The sequence below is a fragment of the Citrus clementina genome, unplaced genomic scaffold (genome assembly GCF_000493195.1).
Source record: "Citrus clementina cultivar Clemenules unplaced genomic scaffold, Citrus_clementina_v1.0 scaffold_9, whole genome shotgun sequence".
In the NCBI taxonomy this organism is placed as follows: Eukaryota; Viridiplantae; Streptophyta; class Magnoliopsida; order Sapindales; family Rutaceae; genus Citrus; species Citrus x clementina.
The window spans coordinates 25,902,216-25,918,143 of NW_006261964.1; the positions used below are offsets into that span (position 1 = coordinate 25,902,216).

General features: G+C 32.4%; 2 protein-coding genes across 2 annotated transcripts; both read right to left on the bottom strand.

The window, feature by feature from the left end:
* Positions 1-5,729: 5,729 nt before the first annotated feature.
* Positions 5,730-11,159, bottom strand: LOC18031986 (probable transcription factor At5g61620). The gene is made up of 4 exons (XM_024188127.1): positions 10,949-11,159; positions 10,202-10,419; positions 10,046-10,117; positions 5,730-5,882 (listed from the first exon to the last, which is right to left on the bottom strand). The coding sequence occupies exons 1-4, from the start codon at positions 11,157-11,159 to the stop codon at positions 5,730-5,732; spliced, it is 654 nt and encodes a 217-aa protein (XP_024043895.1).
* A 1,351-nt stretch (positions 11,160-12,510) lies between these two features.
* On the bottom strand, positions 12,511-14,819 carry LOC18031843 (probable transcription factor At5g61620). Its single transcript, XM_024188130.1, has 5 exons — positions 14,520-14,819; positions 13,682-13,893; positions 13,541-13,603; positions 13,237-13,350; positions 12,511-12,699 (listed from the first exon to the last, which is right to left on the bottom strand). The coding sequence occupies exons 1-5, from the start codon at positions 14,806-14,808 to the stop codon at positions 12,511-12,513; spliced, it is 867 nt and encodes a 288-aa protein (XP_024043898.1). The 5' UTR covers positions 14,809-14,819.
* Between the last annotated feature and the right edge of the window lie 1,109 nt (positions 14,820-15,928).

The window sequence follows — 15,928 nt, forward strand, 5'->3', positions numbered from 1 at the left end:
CAACACACAACCTCTTCCCTTAAATTTGACCAAGTAAAAGAGGCATTAATTAACTCTGAATCTGTAATTCAGCTTCTCTAATGAACTCATTGGACATCTTCATACTATTAGTCTCTCTACCCCCATTTGATTTCTCATAGGGGAATCTAATTACATTAAAATCTCCACCGACACACCAATTAAGATTACATACATCATAAAGACTAGCCAATTCCTCCTAAAAAGCCATTCTATTTCTCGGTCTGTAAGGACTATAAATTCCAGAAAACCAACATTCAGCACCATTGCTCTTTTTAATCTTAATAGATAATGAAACTTTCCCATAAGACAATCTGACACTTCTACTGATTTTCTATTCCAAACCACAACCATGCCTCCTGACCTCCCCAAAGAAGGCAAAAAAACTTACTCTTTAAATTTAGAACCCCAAATACTAACTACATCTTTCATATCAAAATTTTCCTTTTTGGTTTCTTGAATCACTACAATGTCTGGCCTTATTTTTTTCAAAATATCTTTTATTATCCCTCTTTCTCTAACATCCCTTAACCCCCTTATGTTCCAAGATAGAATCTTCATAAAATATGTAAAACTCCCTTCCCACCCTCATTCGCAATATACTTTTCGTAATTGATATTAGACTGTAAATTACACAGCTTTTTGACCCCTTTAGTCTTCCTGCTCCTTAAAGATTTGCCACATTTACTTCTTCCCTTTTTTCATAGGAACCAATGACAAATTCATCTCCTTCAAGAAGGACTGAAAATTTCGCCACAAGTCTTTATTATAAAAATCATAAGAATCATCTTGCTCAGGAACTCCATTCCCAACACCAGCCTCTTAGTCTCCTTTCTCTGGAACAATCATTTCACTTTCACTGCTAAAGTGATTTTTTTATGGTTGATTTTGAGTATTACATGATTCTTTCCCTCTACGGGATATGAAGCTTGTCACTGTTATAAGAAAATAAGGCAATTAGCTCATTTCAATAACTGTCATCCTCTGTAGTTTCTTGTTGTGGCTCAGTAAACCTCAGCGATCCATCTTGTTTTGACTCAGACCTTTCCTCACTGCTTGAATACACACACAAGTGATTTTTAATGTCATTAACTCTACCCTCAACATCCTCCTCTATGAAGTCCTCCACCTCAAGAACATCAAAATCATTAGACACTTGGCCATTTATGTCCCTCTTTGTCAAATTGACCTTATGAAATTCACTCTAGAACTAACCCCATCGGTAATTTCTGTGTTTATTGAGTCATACTCTACAATTTTCTATTCAATTTTCCTGTCATCCTTCTCTGAATTGAAAAACTGAAGACAAGGCTTTATAGATTTAATATTATTGGAGAATCCATCTTCTTTCAGATTGGAATTTTAGGGTTTAATGTATTTTTTTGTCTGTTTGGGTCAGCCCAACGTTTTGAGGAAGATGGATATTTAGAAGAAATGGATTCTTGCACTTGAGGCTTAGGATTAGAGAAAATAGAGATGGGCTTTAAGAAGTTTTGATAACTAACCTTGTCAGGTCCACTTTGCATTTTCTTAGGTTGATTACAATCCATAATGGTTTTGGACTCAACACCCAACTCAAGCCCATGCCCTTTATCTTTTCCAATCACCTCTAAGTATTTTAAATTTTGAAAATTCTGACACGGATCAGAACCAATGGATTTCCTAACTTTATCCACTTTGTCAGAGGATATTTGTACAAAAGGAACTTCATACTCATCTTTAGTTTCACCTACACTATATTCACCCTGCTTTTTCTTGCTGCCACATGTAGGAATCCACATTTTCTTGCCTTCTTCAACATTGCGATAACTGGAGGACATACATGAATTGTCTTTTTTTTTTTTATTACTCTTGGCTTAACTTTCCACTTGGACCCAATTTCTTCGACATAAAAAAAATGCTAGAATAAAACCATGCCCACCCTTCTTAACTTTGATTCTAGTTTCTTTAAGATAAGCAAGACTTTTATTTATCTATTAACCATAACCAATCCTCCACATTACTGACCAATTTTCTCAAACACTTTCTGTTTCCATAAATGAAAATGAAGTCCTTCAATGCCCAACCATCCTCCCCAAAATAACAATCTATCTTATCTTGGGTTAGTAGACGTGCTTAATTTTTCCAATTTTATTCTGATTTGCCCCTCTAACATTAGCCTACCAATTCTTCTTAAGTCTTTTGCTTCCTTCATAGACTGACAAAAGAATATGGTTTTATTAGACTGATAAGGTTTAAAAACAATCTTTAAATTCATCATCATACTCAAACTCTTTTGGATCTTTCACTACAAGTCCCAACCCTGTTCCCTAAAGTACACGATAGCACGGCTCCATACTCCATGTACAAGCTGTTATGAATATTTATTGCTTTCACCAAAAGTAAACCCTTCATTTCTTCTGGTTTGATAAGCCTATTTGACTATGCTTCTGGATTATCTCTTCTATGCCCTGCACTTTTGTTAACACATCTACTAGAATCATCTCTACCTAGCTTATCTACTGCTTCTACCAAAATCTTATAGCTTTTTACTTTTCTTCCTTGAGGAACTAAACCCAGACTCATTATGAGAAATTTGTAGGAAATTTCCAAAGGAATTGCTAAATTTCTCAACCCAAACTTGATAGAAGCTCTTTCTGAACATTCTTAAAACCTTGTTAACATGGCTATCATAATGAGCCTCATATAAACACTTACTCAGCCACAATGCACAACCAATCTCAAGCTTTAGCACAAACTTCCTTTGTCTATTGCACTCTGTAATCTCAGGACATCCAAATTTAGATTATCTAGGATTTCCAGCAAAAAGCATTTATGGTCAATCCTAACCTTTAAAGAGGAATGGAACTAGGTTGACAGACATTTGAAAGACTCTCTCACATTTTCTCTCATGACTTAAAGGACTGTTAGCTCATTCCCTATCTATTAGTTGTACATGGATGTAGACCCAAAAGTTGGCGTAAAATGCATATGATTTCCCTTTTCCTAGCAATCTTGGAGAGCTCAGCCAGTTCTTTGCTTTTTTCTCTAGCTGTATACTTTTTATACCAAATGTGTGAATGTTGTTTGTAGAAAAGTTCATATATATTTTGCGCTTGATAGTTGTGATCCTATGAGAGCTTTAGTTTGAAGATGCATGACATGCCTCAAAATTAAGAGTAACTTGGATTACAAGTGTAAAAATTGAGCTTTATAACCTTTACATATAAACATTGGAATTTAGGAAAAGGAATGAATGCATAAGGTAGTAGATACTAACTCTTGTTTGTATAGATATTTGTCACTTCCATTCAACTAAAATTCTGGAAAAATTGACGACCCTGCTCTAATATATATTTTGCTATTGATAATTGTGGTGCTATGAGAGCTTTAACTTTAACTTGTATATATTTTGCACTTTATGTAAGCCTCAAAATGTAGATCAAGGCTAGCTAATGAATGCATTAGATACTAACTCTGTTTGTCTGCTTTGAGGGTAGAAATTTATGCTGTATGGATTTTTTTATAGCTTCCATCCTAACTAAAATGTTGGAAAATGACAGCCTTGTTGGTTAGTTGAAATCTAATAATGAATAGAAATTTGGGGGTAAAATGGTACGATTTAAAAGCCAATGGGTCCAAAGTTTAATTAGTCTTGGTCAATTGGCCGCCTATAGAAGAGTTTGAAGTTGTCTTTCCTGACCACCTCATAATTTAGTCTTTAAGAGTGATTTTGATTAGAGTTAATATTTTAATCAACTAGTTGATGAGAGTGAATAACATATAGCATCAAGTTAGTATTATGAGACTTTCTATCTTTGATCTCTTAAAGCACATAATTCATAAAGATAATGAAAGATTTTAGTGTAATCAAAAGAATAACATACACTATATGTTTTGAGATTGTGCTGGATTTTCAATTAAGTCGTTATTTGAGAATCTACTCACCAATTGTGTTGGAGTTGTCTGAATTTTTTTTAAAATCAAAACATAGTTGACTTGAGTTGTTCTTTTGCAGTATGTTAGGATTATCTTTTTTATCAAAATATGGTTGACTTGAGTTACTCTTTCGCGGTATGTTATAGTCTATACTGTCTTTCCTTCCTAAAGACTAATAGTGTATTTACTAATCAACAATCGGTGCATTTAATAATCAACAATCGGAATAGGTTGTAAACGAAATGAGTTGGAACCAAAATGTGATGAAATCAGAATGGACTGGAATTGGAATGAAGAATGGGAATAAAAAAAAATTATTTACTTCACCTTTATGAATCAAAATCAGAATGAACTATATTGCTATTGATGTGTTTATTTTATCTTAGAATCAGGATAAAAATGAGTTAGACTGTTTCAAATTACTAAAAGTCCTTGGTTAGCTATTGCCATAATTATTTTTTTATTTTAATTATTGTGATTTTTATTATTCAATCATTATTTTTATTATTATTAATTATAGTTAATAATGATATTATTATTGTTAACATTAACATTAATTAATTATAATAATTTTTATCAATAATAATAATAATTTATAATGATCCATTTAAAATAATAATAATAAAAATCAAAATCATCATCATCATCATCTGGAATTGGTGGCTTTCATGATGGCTGTTGTTATTAGTTCAACTTTCGTAATGACTATTGCTGCTGGTTCAACTTCTGTGACATGCTGGTGCCGTTGATGTTGATTTAATACAACGGCTACTATCGATTCGATTCGGTCGCTGTTGGTGGTGGCTTGATACCATAACCTCTGCTGATTTGAATTAGATTAGTCGAAGAAATGAATCTGCATTACTAGCTAATTTGCATTATATTTTTATTTTTAATTATTATTTAAATCAAGCATAAAATGGGTATTAAGAAATTTAGTTGAGAATTAAAAAGTTATTTTTGGAAATGAAGTTTCGATTCTAAACCCCCTTGGAATTAGAACTTTAGTAATGATTCTCAAATTTGTTGGCCCTACATTGTTTTCATTTCGATTCCAAATCTTTATTTTACAAGTAATCACATCATTGATTGCTATTTCAGAATTATTTTAGAATTCTTATTCCAATTGTTGGTAAGTAAACACACCGTAAAATTATGTTACCAAGGAAACATTTCAATTTAACGGTGTAAAATCTGCTCAAGTAAATGCAATCTTCTTGACTGGAGTGGTCATTAGGGCAACCTTTACATAAAGCATGGGGCTTTCAAGCTGACTTTCCTTAGGACTTTTTTTTCCTCTGATAAAAAATTATTAGGCTAAGGCAACCCAATTCCCTCATTGGACGACCTCATTATTTAATAAAGTCTTTGGGATGATTTTGATTAAAGTTGATATTTTTTTAATCATTTAGATTACATAAAAGGGTGATTCATAGCATCAAGTCTGTAAGTTGTACTGAATAAACTATCAAAGTCAATTCAAGAATATACAACACCGTTTTTTTTTTTTTTGAAACGGAATTATAACCTTCATTAATTCAAAACTTGAAGAATACATATTACATTTGCTGGGAACAAATCCACCCAGATTGCAGACTCCTCATACTCCAAAGCAAGCTTAGCTAATTGATGAGCCTTTACATTACAAGGTAAGGGAGCAAATTTAACTTTACACTTAATGAACTCATTAATAAGTTCTTGAATCTCAAATATAACTTAAAAAATAGGAGTCCTGCTGTCCTTCTTCTTGTTTACTAAGTCAGCTACCCCTTGAGAATCAATATTTATAATTACTAATGATGTGTCGGTCTCCTTAGCCACTTGAATTCCCGGGCAATAGCTTCTACTTCAGCTTGCTGAACATCCCCAAAGAATTGGACCTTCTTGACTGCAGCTGCTACAAAGCTTCCATTACAATCTCTCACCACAACTCCTAAACCAGCAGCCTGCTTTTCAACATTAGTTGCTGCATCCACATTTATCTTTACAAAACCTTTTGGTGGAGGGCACCAGTTTGGCTGACTTGAATTCCCTATTCACTAAATGGTTTGAGCTTCGGATCTTAAACCTCCAGTAAGACTCTATAATGGCTTCTGCCTTTGCTAGAGGAATCAAGGGATCCAATTGTTTTGCCTAAAAAATGAATAAGTTTCTGGCATGCCAAGCAGCCCAACAAAATTGCAATTAACAGCTCCATCTCTGTTCTTTTTAGACTTTCGACCATGTCTTGCATCATACACATCATTGGTTGCTCCACCAAGTTCAAAATTTTTCCAGCAAAAGGAGTCGATTTTCATACTTTCCTGACCACCTTGCATTTTAACAAAGCATGTAAAATACTTTCAGCCTGTCTTTTGCACACTTGACAAATGGGATCATGAATAATCTTCTTATACCACATATTTTCTGCTGTAGGAAGCACATTTGGACAACCCTGCACATAATATTCCTCTCCTTAGCTGGTAAAGTGAGAGACCACAAAGTTTTCTACACTTCTAATGTAGTCCTTAAACCACTAGGAGGAGATGTAAATCTTATTTTTTGGGCTATTTGGTATCCACTTTTCACATAATATTTTCCTTGCTTGTCATAGTGCCAAAATATACCACACCGTTCAAACATCTAAAACTTGTAATAATTGGTGAAGGGGAAATATTTTAACACTTGCTTATACTAACTAACCACTCCTTTTGAGTTGTCAAACATTTTTCCTTTGTGGGTGTGACAATCTGCACCTACCAAATGTTGTCGATTGCTTGTTATCAATTATAAGAACAGTACAGCGCACTGAGCAATCTAAGCATAGTCACATTCTTCACATATCAAGAGTATATAAGAATAAAAGAGAGATAGATCATGATGCCATGAGAAGCTTCAAATATGTCTTCTGGCAAAAAGAAGTTATCGTCCTTTGTCATTGCAAATAATGATGATCTCTTAATAGAAATCATTGTTCGTTTACCCACAAAATCTATTTTCAGATTCAAATGTGTTTCAAAACATTGGCTTTTCCCTTATTTCCGGTCCTCAATTCTCTGGCCACCTTTACCCCGACAGCCATTTAGTTTCAGGCCTCATCTTGCATAGAAGTTCTTGTCTCATCAACCCAGAACACGATTTTGTTCCTCTTACAAACAAGCCAATTACTGCTCCCCTTAAATGCCTTAACTTTTTGAAACATCCTTCAGGTTTACGTATTCAGAATTCTTGTCATGGGTCACTATGCTATTCCAGCTTCCGTGATAGACATTTGGAACATGACTGTTACATTTGCAATCCTACCACAAAGCAATTTGTTAAACTTCCTCCACCTGGTGGCAGAATTATCCATGGTGTAACTTCAGTTTATAATCCTGTCAGGTCGCCCCACTATAAAGTTGCATGTGTGCGGTCACCAGATTCATATGTAAGTGTTGAAGAAGGTCCTTATATAAGCTATCAGATTGAAATATACTCATCTGAGGCGCGGTCATGGAGGCTCTCTGGTGATCCTTTCATGGCACCTGTTAATACACAATTCAACGGGGTATTTTAGAATGGCAATACTCATTGGATTGATTGTCATTATACTTCATTGCATTTCAAAGTCGAGGAGGAGCAACCACGAGAGATGCCAATGCCTCCAAGTCCAACATATCCTGAGAGCACTTGCATCTTGTTGAGATATATGGCCCTTGCACCACAAAGTTTGATGTATACGAGATGGAAAGAGATATTCTTACTGGTTTGTGAAGCATCGCATTGATCTCAATGCAATAACGATGGCATTTCCGGAGATGATTAGAGATTATTTGATGTTTTAGACTTAAACTACTATGCATTTTCCATACTTGGTGTTATTTGGGAAGTAAACGATGCAGAGTCATGTATGGTGCTGTACATTCCTGGTAAGGCCATACGCTACAACCTTAAGGATATGAGTTTTGACAAGATCTGCGAATTTGATCCAGGTCGAGCGGATATTGCAAGCCCTCATTCTGAGGGTTCACTGAAATTCTTTTATGGTTTTCAATATATTGAGACTCTTGCTTGTGTTTGAAGTCATTGCCTTCCCTACATTGTATTGGTTGCTCTGTTTGTACCAATATCTTATTGCTTTAGATTCATATGCTGAAATTTCAAAAAAAGAATGATCTATTAAGTTATGGTCTATAAGGTTAAGCTGTGTTAATTGAAAATAAAATTGGAGTTGGCTTAATCAAGTTCAGTTCAATACTTTGTTTTAAATGAAACATCTTGCTTAAGTAATGATTGTGTTTCTAGTAACGGAAATGTGGCAGAGCGTAATTAAATTTGGGCATGTTATAATCACATTCAGGTTATCAAGCTCCAGATCTTACTTATTCTTGTCAAACAAGTAAAACTGACTTGAGTTATTAGTTACTTCAATTTTATTACAATTTGAACTTGTTCACTTATTTTGGTCCAAATCGAAATCCAAATAGGATTATTAATTTATTATCTTCTTAATATTTTGATATTAATTTTCAATAAAAATCCCATTTTTGTATTCCTGCTACATTATTTATTTTTGTGTGGTCAAGAATTCAAACAGAAATGCTTTTAAGGATTTGACAATCAAAACAAAACTCTATGGACTAGTTATTGAATTTCATTGCTGAGTAATCCAATACTTATTATCCCAACTGTTGAGTTACCAATAGAATTTCATCATTTAGATATTATATGTAAATCTTGAGGAAAGAACTGCTTGGCCTTGACGGCTTTAATTTGCATTTATTCCTATCAAACAAATTGATTACTTTAGTTTATAAGTTTACAATTATACACACAAACATCTAATTATTTATAAAGTCTTTAAGCTTTCTTTATTTCGAGAAAGTAATTTTAATTTTACTATAATTTAGACTTATCTGTATTGTACCTTCATTAATAGGTTCTCATGTTCCATTCGAGACGTTTAGTGAGAAAAGATTAAAGGTACGGTGGAATTAAAGTGAATTGGTTTTCACTTTTCGATCCCTATTCTCTTTTATATTTTGTAATGTAGCTTAGACATCAGAGTCTCAAATAGATCGTAACTTGGAGTTTTCATTTAATTCATGAAATTCTAATGAATTTGAGGGTTATGTCGTCTGCTTGTGTTTACTACGTACGCATGTCGTTCTTATAAAAAGAAAAAGTGATACTAATATTGTATCAAAGCTGCCATTACATGTTTGTTTAATCAAACAAAGTAGTATAGGCTGCTAATAATGAATTCACGAGTGTTCACGACTTAAGGAATTTTTAGTACATGAAATTTTTACGTTTTTATTGATATATAGCTGTCGCATTTATTTATTATTTTGAGCTCATACCGATCTTATCATCGCGTGAATCTCAAAAAATGGAGTCAGATGGTTATCTTATTAATCTACTTAAGTAGAACCAAAATTTTGTTTGAAGAAGCTATTTTTTTTCTTTTTTTGATGAATAAAAAACAAAAAATTTCATACTACGGCGACTCCAAAGATCTGAGATGATGATGAATTCATTTCTGGAGATTGTGGGGGTCCGATTTTAAGCTCCAAAATATCTGTTTCTCTCGAGATACTGCGTTGGAACAATTGAGGGGCACAAGGACTAAAATTATCGCAGATTCCTGCGGGCATGCGGCCATTGCAATGGATTTGGTACTGTATTAAGCAAGAGAAATTCAAAATAAGTGATGCTGCTTTCATTTTAATTACACGATTATTAATGCAAGAGAAATTCAAAATATGTTTTCGTTAAATTCTACTTATCATTTAATTTTCACATGTTGCTTGTCATATAAAATAAATTATTATACTCTTGAAAAGTTAATAAGATCTAACAACATAACTATGAAAATAATATCATTCATATTTTAAATAGTTTTTAAAAATATAAAAACTACATGAATTAGTTCTATTAGTTCAGACTAAAAGACCAAGTGCTTTCCCACAGACTGACTGTCCACTTTGTTTTGAAAACTTTTATTGATTAATCAAATCATTATTAGAATGACACTAACAATTCAAAGATTAAAAACAAAAACAAAACAAAACAAAATTGGAGAAGTGGTAAAAATATAAATTGACTGTGGAATCCTAGGAAAACAAGAAAATGATTATACTATACTTACTTGTGATGAAGTTGAAGTAGGAATACTTTTAACTGAGGCAAGGGAACCGTGATCTTGAGGATGAGATGGAGCCTGTGAAATTTAAACCCATCAACTCATTTTAATTAATAAGAAGAAGGTATGATTAAGAAATTAAGAGTCCGAAAGAATACTTACAGCTTCTTTCAAGGGCATGTCAAAGAGGCTTGTCCTTCGATTTTTATTATCACTTGATGAGGCTTGTCTATTAAAGTACTTTTGTGCATGGCTAGCAATTTGGGTTTGGGTTCTTGTCGTCACAAAATTCTTTGAAATTCCTTTCCAATCACCTTTTCCAAGCCACTTCAGTCCCATTAAAAATTTTTGATGCTCATCCTCTGTCCATGGCAGCTTCCCTAAATAATTAAACACAAACGATACAAATCAAGATGATACGCTTAGCCCATTGTATATGTGTCATTTTAATGTTTACGGCCAATTTGGAATTAGCTAGTCACCAAGACTTAATTGACCAATACATTGTTGATTCACTCATAAAAATAGAGAAAATATACTCTCATAGTTCCACGACATACACATGGATGTTCAAACCATTAATGAGGTGAGAAAGAGTCCACCACAGGATCAAAGAGTGGATTGCAAAATAAATGAGATTCAGAAATTAAAAAAAAATCCCAAAAATATTAATTAAGCTGGAAAACCATCGATAGGTAAAAGTTGATACTCTTATTAATTAGCAAATCAGTGCGAAAATTTGTACATATACATATATATATTGATTCAACCAATTAACAAAAATTATATATGGAATAGCAACGATTAAAAAAAATATGCATATAAATTATATATTAGTTCAGAATAATCAAAATAAAAAATACAAATAGATAAATAAAACACAATAAAAGAACAAGATCGCTAACATACTTTTACGTTTTTCACGCACAACCTTGCGTCTCTTAAAGTTAAGCTGCTGGCCTTCACAGAGAGACTCCGCATTAACTTGCACATTGCGTTCTTCAAGATAATGCAAATTTGCGAAGCTAGTAACACTACTGCTTCTGTTGGATTCATGATCTTGCTTTTGCTCCAAAATATTCACACCAAAAAGTTTAACACAACCCTTGCTCCTACACATATTTTCGATAGGATGATGAGTCGAGTAGTGTGCTGTGATACTTATGAAGGAGAGAAAATAATGTATTAACAACAGCAATAGCAAAGGCTTTCTTGGGCTTATTATATAGGATTTTGGATTCCTGTTATGCAAGTGCAAAATATAAACTTATTAGATGTTTTTGGAGATCTCTTATTGATACGCATATAATACGGATATCTAAAACAACCATTACAAGTTAAATCCATTAATACTTTTGGAACTCGCAAGGGTACTAGCTACAAGTTAAAATGGAAAGAATTAGTGAACTAAAAATAAATAATTAATAATAACAATAAACTATCTCATAGATTGTGATCTTAACATCGATCCCTTTATCAAATAGGAAAAGGAAGAAATAATTATTATTAAGACAAAATAAACCTTCCAAATTTTCCTTCTTCTTCCAAGAAAGGAACTAATTAATGATCAACGTAACGGTTTAATCGACTGCTACGTACATGGCTTTTATTACAACCATTATCAACTTTACAGAACTCGTAAAGAAGCTTCGGATACAGAATTTGGTGTACGGCCGACACTTCTCTTCTCTTATGTTAGTGTATTTTATTGATTTTTCTTAAATTGTCAAAAATTATTAATCACTCATGGAATGATGCATCAAATTTCACATTATTGATATTTAATTTAGAATAAATTTTTAAGATATTTATTGTTACTCTTCGAAAAAATTGAAGCTCTCAAAAATATAAGCATCGATAGGTAACATACAGTCAACGACCAACATAAGAGATTTATTAAATAACATTAATAAATGGTCAAATATTATTTTCGACAAATAAAATAGGTTTTGCTGACATTGAAATAAAATAAGATTAAAATATATATAAATCTCTATGAGACCTGACTTTTTTTATGGAATTTAAGGTTGAAAAATTCTGTCAACCATTGTGTAAAGAGGTTGAAAAATTGTGTCAAAGTATTCTGTAAAGTTAAGGGGTAAAATGGAAAAATGAGTATTTGGCAATACACTTAACTAACCTTGGGAGGATCGTAGATAAGTTTTAAAATTTTTAAATATTTGACAGTAACATTGTTTTTAAAATTTTAATCCAAACTAAAATTTACATATATACAAATATAATGTTAATCCATTAAAATTATACAAAAGCAAGTAGCGGCTAAATAAAAGCATTCCTTTAACGGGATTCTCTATTTGATCGAGGTGATCATGAGAATGTGAGATTAGTATTTTTGAAAATCCACCGCCAAAATAAATTATAATCTCAACTTTATTGATAAAGTACAAAATTCAACCATATTTGAAAAAGAAAAAAATTCATACTATGACTATATATATATTCCGAAGCTCTTAGATGATGAATCTGGCTGTTTTTGGAGATTGAGGGAGTCCAATTTTAAGATCCAAAAAATCTCTTTCCATTGATAGTTTTGGGCATTCTTGAGTAGTCCTCACGCTGCGCTGAGATGACTGTGGTGCACGAGTTAAACTTTTATGCATTCCTGCCGGCATCGGCATGCAGGCGTAATAATTTGGCCTCTGATCAGAAATGAATGATTTAGATGAATTAACAATATTACTCCGACCATTGCAAGGGACTGGGTACTGTAGAGACAAGACGTTTTAAAAAAAAGTGATCCCGCATTTGAATGAAAGCATCAATTATGCATCTACAAACTGCATGTTATACAAAATTTCCTGCACAATTTGATGAGATGATAGCTAACGTGGCATAAAAGGATTAGTTCGTTGAAAGCATCACAAGATTTATACACTTATTTTCGAATAACCATTAGCCGATGACCCATCAGTTACAATTCTAATATTAACAATAAAGATTTAGATTCACGTACATATTGGTCTTTTTAGGAGTTGCGAATAGTGATTATTGAGTAACAATATAAATGTTAAAAGATAAAATAGTCAAGCTATTATATGTCGAAGTAGTTCTTCAAACAAAATGGAAAATAAAACGAACAAGCAATTTCTTAGGAGAAACTAGTGCAGAAGACAACAAAAAGGGAAAAAATGGAAAAGGAAATATAAGATGGTTAATTAAATCAAATTGATTCTTACCATATATGGGATCCCATGATGATAGTAGGCAAGGCCAGTAGTTGCAGGTACTGGAACAACAAGATCCGAGCAAAGATTTGGAAAGCCATTCATAGCCTGACTTGAGGTGCTACCCTATATATCAGATTTAATTAAATGACCAATATTATTATAAATTGATATATTCTATATGTATATATAAGAAATCTAATTACCTGTGTTGGTGGCAATCGAGAGAGGGGACACTTACTAATGAAAGTAATTAAGCTTAATTAACAAAAAAGTGAATTAAATGAAATGAAAAAAAAAACAGATTTAAGCTTACTTGTGAAGAAGATGTAGTTGCTGGAGGAGCTTTCACCAAAATGAGTGAAGGATGAGAAGGAGCCTGCAGTGTACGTAAACCCATCAAATCAAGCTTGTTAGTTAACCATTTGTTAATTGAGAAAGAGCAAGAGAGATATACTGATTCTTTCAAGGGCATGTCAAAGAGACTTGTTCTACGATTTTTCTTATCGTTTGAGGCTTGTCTAAGAAAATACTTTTGTGCATGGCTAGCAACTTGCGTCGGGGTCCTTGTCGTCACAAAATTCTTTGAAATTCCTTTCCAATCACCTTTTCCAAGCAACTTTAAACCCTCTAAAAATACTCTATGTTCAGCTTCTGTCCATGGCTTGCCTAAATAAACACAAAAGTTACATTAAGGTACATTGGAGATTATACAACCAGTGACATTGTACTTTTAGAAAATATGCCCACAATTTGTTTAATATTTTTTATAAAATAGATTCATACATGGGACCAAGATATTGACTTGTTGTAAGAACTGTAAAAATTTGCTACCAAAATTTAGCCCCAAAGTGCCATGTTTACTGTGTGCCAATTTGGAATTAGCTAGAAACCTCGAAGGGCTTGATTAGCATATACCCTTTACAATAAATTCAATAATTAAGTACGCACCAATGATGAAAATATTCAATAGAATACATTATATAAACATTAACTTATACATCAACATAAACATATTTATTAATAAATTAAATAGCCACCTGCTAAACAAACAAGACTTCAACAAAACAAAACAAAAAAATATAGTTGGCGATAAATCTACTAACAAAATTTAAATGCATGAAAAAGGGAACTAATTAATAATTTTTCTTTGTGAAAGTAAAGAAGTAATAGTTTGATAACAAAGTTTGCCCAAACAACGATCGTGGCTCAAACGAGTCACAGTTTTGATCCAATTAAAATCAGCTAAATGAAAATGGGCAATACAAAATTAGATAAATAAATTTTCCACGTACCCCTTTTCCTTTCATGTTTAGTATGAATTGGCCCATCAGAGAGATACCCTTCATCAACATCACCATCAAATTCCCTACCTTCATCAACATGACCATTAAACTCCCCACCAAGAGACTGTAAATTTCCCACGCTATAACTCTTCTTCACACTCTTTTTCATAGATGGAAGGTCTTGGATTTGATCCAAAATATTGACACCAAAAAGTTTAAAACAACCCTTTGCGTGACACGTTCTTGAATTGTGGCCATTGTGCCCACAATGAGAACACTTTCTCATTGTTTCTTTCATCAAAGTCTTCTATTAATGTATTGTGTCTTGTTAGGAGAAGTAAAAAAAATTCATGTGTAAAAAAAATATAAACATTCTTAAATGCACTTTTCAACTAGGGTTTGTATTTTATTAGATTATGGGTTTATATATAGTTATCAATCCCCTAAACTTTAGCATACGCGACCTTAAAAATATTTCGCATTTTGGGTAACAGCGATATTTGTTCCTTTTTTTAATGTCTTATCTACCAATTTGAGAATTCATAAATTTTGTCTATTTTGGGATGCATTAAAGGATAGAGATTTTAGGATCTTGCTTATCAGTGGACCAACCAGCTAAATAGTCTCTGTATATTAAATAATAATTGATTATTTTTACTAATTTAACTATGTAGATAATTAATCTTAATTAAAAAAGGGTTGAGTATTAATTACGTACGAAAAGTGCAATTCATAGTTGTACTAGATAATTAACTAGTGTAATATGAATAATTCAGATAATGCTTGGGGCTCTTAAAATTGAAGATAAATTGTTTTAAAATTCTATATATCAAAATTTAATATCCAGATAACTTGCATTTTATATGTCTACGAATTAAAGTAGCAAGTAATTACGAAAATATTCCACTGTTTTATATGCATGGGTTGTTGAAGCAATGGAACAAAAATAAAATGATACACAAATAATTTAAATCCATGAGTGTAGTAAATTCTTAATTATCAAATTGTTCCAACACTCAATTAAAAAGTTTGGCTTATCTAAAATTCAACAATGATAATATTGGGATTAAAATTGGTTAAGTATGGTTTATGAAGAAATAGCATATGCAAGAACTTCAACAGTGTTGTTTACTGTCGCTCTTGATGAATTCTACCATAAGCTTTCCTCTAAACAAATCATAAAATAAACGGTGTAGTAAACTTTTATCACAAGGTTTGTTATGTTTATTTACAAATTATGGAATGAGATTCTCTTAGCAATATCCAATGGGAAAAGATAAGTAAAAGAATTGAATATATATACAATTTCTTGATATTTACCATATTTAGGTTTCATTCGATTTAATTTACTAAGATTTCGTTGGATTAAATTATCCCGAAATTCCCCATAAGGGTGAGAGGATTTTAGAAGGAATATT